We start from the raw sequence: 12,552 nt of genomic DNA, 5'->3' as shown, positions 1-12,552 counted from the left end.
TTTAATTTGCATATATGTTGTACAGAATTTTATCTTCGATAATGTTTTTAAACTATGGTTATACTAATTCTAGTAGTTTGTCTCTCATAACTCCAATATGAGTGGCTCATTTTATTTTATTTGTATAGCATTTTACATGTAAATTGAGGCGAGACATAAATAAACTATCTGTCTGTCTGTCTGTCTGTCTGCCTGCAAAGGTAGTGCGAAAAAGAGCTATTATATGGTGGCCGAGAGGGGACATCGCTTTCTCGCTTTCTCGCTTTCTCGCTCTATCTCTTTCTCGCTTTCTCGCTTTCTCGCTCTATCGCTTTCTCGCGGTATAGCAATATTCCCTCTTGGCCACTATATGGGTCGCATGTGTTATGTGTTTCTATACGATAAAAAGTATATACGTAAAACATTAATGAATTGTTAAACCTGACCTCAGTGGGCGGAGGCTGAGGTGGGTTTTAAGCATAAAACAGAGCTGAGATTTTTCCAGTCACATTTCAAATTATACATATGGATGGAATTTTCTCACTATCTACTTGAACATAATTTAACAATACAGACGTAGGTGCTTTTATAACAATCCACTGATTTCTGCGTAAAAAAAGAATTTGATTGATTTATGGCCCTATTTAGGAGATTTATTGGATCCCCCGCCCCCCAGGCCAGGATATAAAAACAAACAGCATATAACACCGCTCATTAGCGTAGTGCGTACTTCCTACAAAACAATAGTGTATTCCTAAAAACAACACTCAGGTTATATCAATGTTTTTTTCAGTTTGCGGAGTAGAAGTCATCAAAGTGGAAGTCCTCACCCAAGTAATGGTAATACTACCGGATGTCTATATGTAATTTCTAGTTTTTGGATGACATATTTTTTCTCAGTAACCGTAATGTGGAAATAGATAGTTGATTGGTTTTATATTCAAGTTGGTATTTCCGCTATTCAAAGTGTGCAGTGAGGCCGTCTTATCAACAGTCATTTCTGAGACATAAATGCAAAGTTTAATTAATAAAATCTACTCTCAATTTTTGCATTTATAATTAACTCTAACGTTAATTTCAAGATTTACAGTACATACTATTCAAAAGAAGTTATAGAACACCCGATTCTTTCATATGACTATGGCTAGTCATTAAAGAAAGCGATAGAGCGAGAAAACGATAAAGCAATGGAACGAGAAAACGATAGAGCGATAGAGCGAGAAAGCGATATTTCCCTTAATGCCGTACATTAAAACAGTTTTTGCTTATATTTGGTGATCCATTCCTGTAATTCTCACCGCTATTTTGCCTCTTATAATTAGATTTTTTTAACAGCTTGTAGTAGATAAATATATGTTACAAATCGTACATGCATAATTTTTTCTCCTTTAGCTTGTATATACACACATGTTTATTTTCCTGTAGTGTAGTAAATAAGTGATTCAGTTTCTTCCTCAGTTCGATCTTGCACAACATCTTCAATCAAGATTAAATCAAATTTCTCCGTTTCGTCATTTCTTCATTTCAACATTTAGTCATCTGAATAAAACCGATCACAACCCCTCAGCAAGTCATGTCTTGGCGTCTAACCAGCTGTAACATTTGGTTATTTTGTCAGTTTCATCTACTCCTCATATTGATTCTGTCTCTTCAGCCAGTGATACATCCACAGGTAACATGGTTGGTGCTGAAGTTCAACTGACGGAAATGAAGCAACAGGATGAAGGCGATTTAATCTTTGTTGAAGATGTTGTACAAGATCGAACTGATGAAGAAACTGAATCAGTGGAAGTTGACCTACTGGTGATTCTCAATCAGAATCAGAGTCCACATCGGTCACTGAAGATCAAGATGCCATGGATGTTAAGGTCGTTTCGGATCTTGCCAATATCACCCATGTCTCCGATGCTGCCAATGACATTGCAACGGATGGCGCTCATGTCACAGATCTTGCCAATGTCCCGGATGTTGCTGACGTAGAGGTCAAATGTGAGGGTGACCGGAAGTTGACTTGTTTACATCCTGTGATCTGCCTTTCTGTGAGTTACATGTCCTTGCCTTGTGATATCTATTTTGCCTGTTTTGATTAGCGTGCTGTGTTAATGCTACTTTGCTGAACTCAGTACACCATGAACGCTGGATCAATAGATTGTTTATACAGTCATGTGAACATTTTACAGCATTGAACTTTTAGTGTACAGCAGGGATCCAGTGAACATTACAGATTGACATGGTGTATTGGACATTTACTGATTCTGTGATATTTGATATTGTCTGACTTTTATCTATACTTACATGTATCTGAACACTGTGATATTTGTCTATCTACGGGTTGTGAAACAAAACTGAATTTAGTAGTTGCCCTGATTGACCTCTTATTGCCCATGTTTATTTTATAGGTTCATTTTTTGCCTTTGTTATTTGTGGTATGCGTATGGTTACATTGTGACATGTGTGATTGCATGATGAATTTGGTCACTGGTATGTAGTCCCTGTGTTGTGTCAGGTCTTAGTCAGTTATTTAGTTACAGATAGGAACACTTTAATTACACTTTAATTAGTATATCAAAACAAACTTGGTTTTATTTTAACTAAATTGACTAAATAGTACTTAGTCAATTTAATTATTTATTCAATCTCAACTAGGTAATAATACAGTTTAGTTTCAAGGCACCCAATATTATACTTGTTGTTGCCCGTTTACTCTTCTTGTTTAGGCACTCATCACTCAACTAACCCTTTAGTTGGTACAGTACATCTACTAAGTTTTAAGTTAACTCCCCTGCACATTTGTTTTGCTTTGTAGACGGCTTTTAGTGGTGTTTGGATAAGTGTACTGGTACTTAGTTTTGTAGTTGGGCAGTTAGGTCTATAAGCCATGGAGGGATTTGCAGGTATCAAGGAGGAGGATCCAGAACAGACGGAGCAATCAGGGTCTGATATCATGCCAGCCTTAGAGTCAGATGTAGGCGATCTTAGTCTCACTGGACTTAGTGATACTTTGAAGCAGATGGGTGTAGTACCTGTGGTAGATAGCCCTGAGCATTTTCAGGGTTAGATGGTTTCCTATTTGCAGTCGGTAGGGAAGTTGCCAGGTGGTTAAGACATTAAAATACCCTCAAAATATCACTGCTACACACATATCAACTGTGGTAAGGCCACAGCGATGGGGGCAGTGGGGTAGCCTAGTGGTTAAAGCGTTAGTTCATCAAGCCGAAGACCCAGTTCGATTTCCCACATGGGTATAACGTGTGAAGCCCATTTCTGGTGTTCCCCGCCGTGATATTACTGGATTTTTGTTAAAAGCCACGTGAAACCATTCTCACTCACTCACAGCAGCTTGAATAAGATACGATGAACAGCGCTGCAAGGTCAAGCCTGATAAAACTCTATCCTACGCCTATAGCTAAAGGAGATAATCGCTCAATAGTTTATTTCTTACAAAATATAGACCGGTTAACTTTAGCGAAAGGGGGTATATTTCCCCTAAACATATTTAGCACTTTTAAAAACAAAATGAACAAATTGCATGGATTATCTACATTACGAAACGTGACTACGTCACAGAATGGGACAGGCGATTGGTTAAAACATGTCCAGATTAAGTCACTCTCATTTCATTTTAAAAACTCCAATTTTTTCAGAGAAACCAATATGGCGCTCTCCTTCAGTCAGAAAAACCAATACTATGGCGCCCTTCTTCAGTCAAAAACAAACTAACCCTTATACGTCCCCGCCTTCAGGGCGAGGAAGAACAGGAAAGGTGCCATTCAGTTTATATCCAACCACCAATGTGTCATCATGTGTATTTGCTCCAAATTGATTTCAACGAGGTCTTTAATTGACGGTTTTACGAGCAAGCAAGAGCTTCAAAAAGTAAACAAAGATTTAGACCACGTATATATGGAATACTGCAAAAGTGAGAAAAGGGAAAAGAGAATAACTTGGTGCTTTGAAATGGGTAACCATCCAGTTTTAATTCGTTGGTGGATAAAGTCAACTACAAATTCAGCGAACATTGCTTGTCTTTATAGATACGTATGTTGTCTTTAAAAGCTCAGATTCCAACATCACCTACCTCTTCCGTGTCAAGTTAATTTCTTATCACATAGTCGATTCGAAGTTGTGGATGGTAGCCTTTGCTGAATTAAGGTTTGGTGAACTGTATCCGATAAATATTGTTATCATACCTCCATGTCGGAATAATGAGATCTGATTGGTTCACGTGATCTTGATATAATAATTTAGCACGCCTCCATTTCAGAATGGTTGGGGAAGAGCTGAGACCCTGACTGAGACTATTGAGATGCTAATCCATTTCTGGATCCATAGATCCCACATTATCATAAAAAAGGAAGGTTTCTCGGCAGGATAAAGCCAACCGATAAAAACGGTGTATGTTGTGGACATATACAGTGTGTGTCCTTTTCCCCAATATAAAACCGTTGGATTTGACCGGAATGTATTTGAATTGTTACCTTGTTTAATTTTGTCGTTGTGTGTACATCTGACTGCACTTTGTAACTTTATGAGCTGATAACAATTTTAGCCGCGCAGACTCTAAAACAAATGTGACGTCTCATCGACAAGGGTTCGAGTAATTAACTTCCCTCTGATAAAGGGCAGTTACTCCAGCGGGCGGACCGATGGATTGTAGCGAAAGGCCAATAGACACATTATGCGTAGGCAATTGGTATTTGCATACACGTCGTTACGCCACTGTCTAAGAAATAGTTTTCAGTCGGAACTAAACTAGTGTCCAAAAGAAACGTTACCAGCCGTTTGCAACGACATAAAAGAAAAACTAAACAATGCAGAAGTTTAGGATTGGTGTTATGCTTTTGAGAAATCATTTCACAACATCTGTACAAGAATTTCATTTCAATAAAATCTGTACAACCAATATGACAAGCCTTTAAAGATGGGTGGGGTCGAAAAATGAACATTTCGTTAGAGCACTGATCACAGAAACAACGGGAAATGACACACCACATGTCTCAAAGTCAAGTCAGTAGCGGGTATGTCCATCGTGAGCATCAATACATGCCAGAACACGCCTACGGACTGATGACGTCAAATGTCTGATGACGTTGGGAGTGATGCGTTGCCATTCCTCGAGGAGACATCGTTCCAAGTCCTGGACGTTGACTGGAGGCACACGGCGACGTCGGATTTGCCGATCGAGGTGGTCCCATAAGTGCTCGATGGGATTCATGTCCGGTGAACATGCGGGCCATGGCAAAACCTGTACGTTGGCGTTGGCAAGGAAGTTCTGTGTCAATCTTGCTGTGTGTGGCCTTGAATGTTGGAAAAGGAGTCCACGAGGCTGTTGCTGAATAAAGGGCACCACAACAGGCCGTAGGATGTCATCAAGATAACGCTGTGCATTCAGGTTTCCACGAATTACGACAAGCATCGTTTTGACGTCACCACATATGCCACCCCAAACCATTAACCTTCCACCTTCAAACGGCCGGACCTGTTGGATACAGTTAGGCGCCAAACGTTCACCAAATCGTCGGTATACAAGCTGCCGTCCATCGTTTCTGAAGATGAGGAATCTGCTCTCATCAGAGAACAGAACACGTGCCCAGTCCCGCCGTTGCCAACGTCGAACTCGCCTGGCCCAGATCAGTCTGTTGTTCCGGTGTCGAGGCGTCAGGAGCGGTCCGCGGTAGGGATGACGTGGCCGGATACCATACTGCCGTAGTCTCCTGTAGACGGTCTGTCGACTGATCCTGTGTCCCAGTGCTGTAGCCGCCGTGGACGTCGCTGTTACGGTGCGGTTCCTCAGGTGTAATACCCGGATGTAACGATCTTCGCGGGGCGTGGTTACTCGTGGTCTTCCACTCCTGGGCCTGTCTGACGTCTGACCTGTCTGACGTAACCGCTGCATCAACCTGGTGATAGTGATGCGTGTGCAGCCCAACCTTCTGGCGACGTCGACGTGTGACTCTCCTTGTTGGACCATTCCAACGGCTCTCTCTCTCTCTCGATGGCTGTCAAACGTGGCATATCTTGTGTTCTTTTTGTTGCTGTGATATCAACGTGTCTGATCAGCCGTTTTATACAGTTTTTATGCACGTGCAGAACATGCTAGAGAGGGAAATGTCACTTTCACGAAATTTACGTTTTTTCCCGGAAGTGATCACGTGTTCCCGGTATTTTTTATCGACTATGCTGTGTTTGGGATGTGCAATACGAATTGGCATGTTTTCATACTAGACAATTCACTTAGTAAAAAACAATTTTGAAAATAAGTTGGTATCGTTTCTTTTGGACACTAGTTTATATTGACTGTTGTCACTGTTCGACTGACTTATGTCGGTTTTACAGTGCTGGCCCACTGAGATACCATACCACACTTTTACATTGATGCTCCAATCAGAGACAGTATAGTGACTCCGGGCAGACCAATCCTTGTTTCATCCCCGTAATGCCGAGCTCCAGGCATGGTAACAACAAGTACCATATTTTACGTCTTTTGGTATGACGCGGAAGAGGATCGTACAAGCGACCTTCCGCCTTGACCATGGATTGGCATCAATATTGAACTAGGTACATTTGTTTTAACGATATTATGCAAAGGCAACAAGGAAAAGGTATGTAATGGATCATTTTTATTAAGAAAATACACATACAAAAAAATATAATAACTCACATTTACTCGTTCATACAGTGTTCCTTGCTTATGACACATCAATCTAAGATGTGTAACATTCGTTCAACTTCACGATCACTCTCACTTCTGATGTCAAATGGACACAAAACTGACTGAATTCTTAAATGTTTCAGTTAAAAATTTCTTTACTTACAGTTGTTATCAAATATAAACAATGAAGCATTTTTTCATAATAACCATTTGTTCGAAACGTTAAGCAAGTGCCCCATTGACTGGATTTATTTCTTGTCTTGAATTAGCAAATGCCAACTCGATCATACATATTTATTCGTTGTATCTGAACTTCCGGACGGTAGAGCCGCCGTTTGCGTTGGGGGAACGGATTTCCAGAGTGGGTCTGCCGTTGCTGCTTGTGTTGCGTACAGTAACACGGTGTCGGCCCATCGTGCCAGTGATACCCTGCAGGTTCTTGTTGCCAGTGATGGGACGAGTACCGCTAGGGCTAAGTCTGTTGAAGTCGCGAACAGCATCACCATAATTCCCTGAAAACATATTCAAAATGTAATGACTGAGATATATGGGTTCAAGTGCATTTGTCAAGAAAATCTACTGGGTGTGATAATGCTTATGAAAATGAACAAACACTAATTCGATTTGTATGCATCAATGTCGACCTTATCCTGAACCTGTTATACTGTAAACAATAGTGATAATGATATTTCTATTGCTACCAGGTTTCTCGATGCTACCAAGTTACTAAGACCGTGTGGGATGTTGCTCATAATATCAATCACTTTCCTATCTCGTCCAAACACGATTGCTTTACAGGCCGCCGTCATTCAGTTGGAGTATTGCTAACTGTGGCGTTAAACAACAAGCAACACTACATCTGTGCTTTGGTGGTAAACGGCTACAGGAGCTTACTCCCCCAATATCTAAAACACTGTGAAGTTCAAACAACTGAAGTACTGCTGTACGCCGCGTTCAGCCTCTGTTCCTGCTAACGATTCAGCTGTTTCTGCTGTTGTTACAGTATTAACTCTTGCACCGACAATTTATTAGATTCTAATCCCACATAAGAATGTTAAAACAGAAAAACCGCAACATTTCCAGAATGTGGACATCTATGATATATGGTAGTGATATGAATCTCACCTTGACGATTATATTGCCGGGTGAGTCTCGACCCGCTCCGTGAGACCCGACCCCGGGAGAAGCTACGGAACAGAGAACGCCCCACAGAGAAGGCAGCACGCGCCAGTGGGATCCATCGCTTGTGGAGGCGGGGTTTGTCGGCAACGGCATTGAGGTAGGCCTTGATATCTGAAATGGTCAAATGATACATATAAATAGATACATATAAAAATCTCAGTCGCAATCGTGCACACAATATAAGCCATGATTTGACTTTTTATATCTTAAAACTGTACACGGCTATCCAAACACATCACACGGTCCAGTATCAACGTGAACTGAATCTAGAAGAGCGCGCGTAAAATCCCCACACTAGACCCACACAAATGTGGTTAGCCGCTTCGAGTTGTATGCTTTCACACACACAAAAACTCGTGGTAAGTAATTAGATAGGTAATTTATTAGTCTATTTATGAGTCCTCATGATTCCCTATAACCGAATCGTGTTAACGGCTGAGGAAGTATAAACTGTTAATGATGACAAGTTACAGTAATATTGCTTTTATAATGAAGTGACATTCCTTGAAACGAAATAATTCACATGATAACTGTGTTTCACATATTCTTGACATTCTTATGACGAGGCAGTGCATGTTTCTCAGTCGCTCTCTCGTTAGAAAGTGACTTCAGTAAACGTGGCTATGAAGACAGATAACTGACAATTATCAGTTCCTCCCGGCAAAAAGTATAGAAATGGCTACCACATGAATTATGAACGCAATTTCTTTACTTGTATATTCCCCATATTTAAAGATTGTTATAAAAAAATATCACCTATACCATGTACTGTTAAAAATTCCAGTCCAACTTTATCTGCGCCTGTTTTAGATTCTGTAAACATTTATCAGGTTTGACACAGAGACGACACGGCGCTATATAAACCGCCACAATACAATCCGTAACAATGCCACAGAAGGATGGCGGGACTACATCAAACAAAACATGCCAAAACGCGATCTGAGGCCATCGAATATCATAATTAGAACTCAGTACATATATTCCAATATTAGGTGTCTATATATATATTCCTCGATTATCCAGTTTACATTGCATCTCCATACGAATGTGATAACTAATGCATTGGGGATATAATACATAGGAAAATCGAGGATGTGGAGAAGATAATTAATCAATTACTCCGGGGGTGAATATTTCCAGTTTGAAACAATAATGCGGTTTATTTCAATATGTAGTGCCTCTATCGCGATGCGTACACCGATGTGCATTCGATATTTCCAAACATGACGATCAATGGACTCGTATCGATACGCTTTGCAATTACCTGGTGCATCAGTATATCGTTACATCAATTCAATCGTATTGTCAGTTTAGTTCGAATTTAAACCCTACAAATCAGCATATAACCAGGTGAGAACACATTTTGCAGTTTCATGTTAAATACACTAGAACTCACCTAGCTCTCCTTTCAGTATTTCGTCCTCGGCGTCAACGAGGGCGTTAAGTTCATCATCCGACAAAGTGTTCAGGTCGACACCATCATAATATGCAGGGGCGACGGCGTTTGTGTCGGGGGTGACGACATCGGGAGCTTTAGTTGTGAGAACGCTGACACCGGACGACAAGGCAAGTACAGCACACGACACAAACAGGAGCAAGAGCTTGGCGTCCATCTTCTTAATGTTTCCCAACTTTGTCTCTCACTCTAGCAATGGTGGGGCCGGAATAAAATCCAACAACACCAACTACCATTATATACAATACTCGAACCGGATATTCCATCTTCAGCTGTCGTCTGCTCTTAGTAAGTCATTTCTTCTGATTGGTTAAAAATGGCTACCCACTTTTGATTGGTTGGTCCCGGCAGAAGATGGAATGAGCGATTTGTGACTCATAACTGATTCTCGGAAATCCCCGTTTCTTGCCCAAGCTGTAACCTTTGACCTCTCGGAAAAATACATAAGTAAACATACTTTGTCTCGGTAAATCACGTGACACAAAAATATATCACTTAAACGTTTATCAGGAACTTTCGCTGAGTCGCAAAAAAGGAAACTTCCCAGGGCCAGAAACCGTCCATTAAACCTTGCACCGCACTGTTGTTTGCAAAATGTATGCCAACAATGCATATCTACAACGTATATTTGCAAAGTGTAATTTCTTTATTGAAGGTTTATAACATATCTTGGCATTTTCATCCCATAGTAGACTTAATATGTTATATGTGCTAAATTATAAATGGGGAACAATGATTAATAATAAAAAAACGTAATTGTAATTATTATATTTATACAGATATTAAACGACAAGAAGCAATTTTATTCATCTGTAGAAAAATATTGGCCTTGAAAGAAAGTATATGTTCCTAAAAACAGGGTCTATCCTTTTCCTTACCTATTACAAAACATTTTCAAATATGGACAATTACTGAATATTATATTTTGTATTTGACATAATGTCACTATTCCAATAAGTGTTACTAACCAACTTGCAATATATGCATTTTTCGTAATTGCTAATGAAACTGGGACGATAAGGCTTTATCTTAATTCTAATATTAAATAAATAAGAATTATTTGTTCCTAAGTTTGATACACTATATCCAGCACACAAGACCCGGTCTTCTAATAAAGCCTATAAAGTCTTACACTGATATGTAAATGAGCTGTATGATGATGCTCACAACCAGCACAATGGGGTTAAACACAAAACAAAATAATATGGTTCACGGGTGTTGTCTCACTACATCAACAGCAAAATGCGTTGTTGTTGACTCGACATGACGCACTCTGTCTGTCAGTCCTGACAATCTTCTTGGAGAAATGTGTCATAAACACGTTACACATCGTAGTCTGGGGTTGTGCGGCCGTCCACTGCCAAGGCCTGTATCAATCATTGTCACATCTAGCAGGCAAGACGTCACTCGTGGGCATAAACACATACGTCACTAGATGCGTGTTAATTTCAGGAAGGGTATTTATAATACGCACAATAGATGACCACATTAATTTACTGGGATAACTGAAAATTGATAATTAGGAGATAAATATTTCGTTTTGTAAGATTTGCGTGATGTTATGCTGAATGGATGTACGGAAATTTCATTTGAACACGACGCCTTAAGGCGGAGTGTTCAAATGAAAAATTTCCGTACATCCATTCAGCATAACATCACGCAAATCTTACAAAACGAAATATTTATCGACATTGTAACATGAACGTTAATTAAATCGATATTTAGGAGGAACTAATTTACTGAGCGCATGACACAACAAAACTGTCGTTAGTAATACGTCTCCTCGTGCTCACCTTCGAAAAGATGCATGATATGGGGTGCCGCGAAACCGATCAATGGTTTCGAGGTACTCCAATAATGAGGGTCCATTTTACGAAAGGGGTGGTCACATGTTCAAGCTCATTTCTCAGTAAATAAACAAACAACAGGAAATATCACAAATTCAATTCTTTATCACAGTTCCTCATTTTACTCCTAATTTGTAGTTATGCGTAACTATGAAATACAAATAATCAAAATTAGAAAAGACGTACATACTGTTTGGCCCCTGTACAAGATAGTGTCAACTCGCCTGAAACTGAGGTGGTGACAAGAGACGTCAAACGTGCGAAATTTCAGACATGCAGCTTAGCTGGGATTGAAAAAGTTGTTTACTGTTACAGTGGAATAACATATGTGAGAGAGGCCGTGGAAATTAGCAGAAGAATTAACCTGGAAATTACTCACGGGAGCAGTGGACAGTGGCAGGATATTTGTATCTATGACAGGTACCAAATTACGTTCGTTAGCGAGCTGCTGTCTCTGAAAAATGTTCGAATAATGTCGTTTTTGAGACGAGCTCGAGTCAATGGAATACGACTTCAACGATTCATCGGATTTGTGGCCGGTAATTCTGCAAATCTCGCGATTCAATACCTGCGTTTGACAGTAAAGTGACGGCAGTTTGCAGTGTGAAATTCCCGGTCTTGGATAATGTTTATGCTGCGCTCAAATGGCGGCCCCCTGATGTGCCTGTGTATGGCAGCACGCAACCCAACAAAACTCGATTTTGAGTAAAGTTCTCCCTCAGCATTTCTGACTTCGGCATAAAAGAACCTCAGTCTCTCATTCAGTTGAAAAGCAGGAAGCTCTTCGAACGTGGGTTCAAAACCTCGGAAACCAAGCCATTCTGGAAGTGAAAAGATTGCCTTGTTCAGGGTACAAATGTGACGGTAAGTGGGAGTATTTCGTTATTATTACGGTGTCGTGTTTAAATGAAATTTCCGTATATCCATTTAGTATAACATATCTCAAATCTTACAAAACGAAATATTTAATTTATGTTAAGATTTTGGTCAATCTCGTTATATTATTGCCAATTTTTGCGATGACACATTGGTCACGCTTTACATTGCTATTATGGCAATGGTGTAAGGGAGGTAACTCTCGCTGATGTTGATCGAATCTGCGTAGGAATTTTTTTTTATTTGTTTATGTATTCTTTTATGTTTCAATGGCTTACGTCGAAATATTTTAACTCCCAGTAGATTTGGAGAGGTTCCTATCCACGATGTCCTGTACTGCTTTTGTATCAAGGGACGCGAAGCGGTGACTGGACGCTTGAACTTTGGGCTCTACGGAAACGCTGGCTGTATTTCCTAGTTCGGGGGCCATCTCAGAACGGTTTTCAGCTTCAACAGCTTTTTGTGGGTTATAATAAGAACAAAATTAGGTGGATGTATGAAAGTCATTATAGAGTTGCAATAAATGTTTTTTACTCTGTTAAAAATTGATTTTGTTTTGT

At 40.0% G+C, this 12,552-nt stretch overlaps 1 protein-coding gene across 1 annotated transcript; it reads right to left on the bottom strand.

The window, feature by feature from the left end:
- Positions 1-6,836: 6,836 nt before the first annotated feature.
- On the bottom strand, positions 6,837-9,524 carry LOC139447747 (uncharacterized). Its single transcript, XM_071229226.1, has 3 exons — positions 9,210-9,524; positions 7,757-7,924; positions 6,837-7,143 (listed from the first exon to the last, which is right to left on the bottom strand). Exons 1-3 carry the CDS (start codon positions 9,424-9,426, stop codon positions 6,926-6,928), a joined length of 603 nt encoding a protein of 200 aa, XP_071085327.1. The 5' UTR covers positions 9,427-9,524; the 3' UTR covers positions 6,837-6,925.
- Positions 9,525-12,552: the final 3,028 nt, after the last annotated feature.

The sequence above is a fragment of the Haliotis cracherodii genome, unplaced genomic scaffold (genome assembly GCF_022045235.1).
Source record: "Haliotis cracherodii isolate W230 unplaced genomic scaffold, xgHalCrac1.p SCAF_10, whole genome shotgun sequence".
NCBI lineage: Eukaryota > Metazoa > Mollusca > Gastropoda > Lepetellida > Haliotidae > Haliotis > Haliotis cracherodii.
Note: the sequence above shows the minus strand (reverse complement) of the source record. Positions and strands in the feature narration are given on the sequence as shown.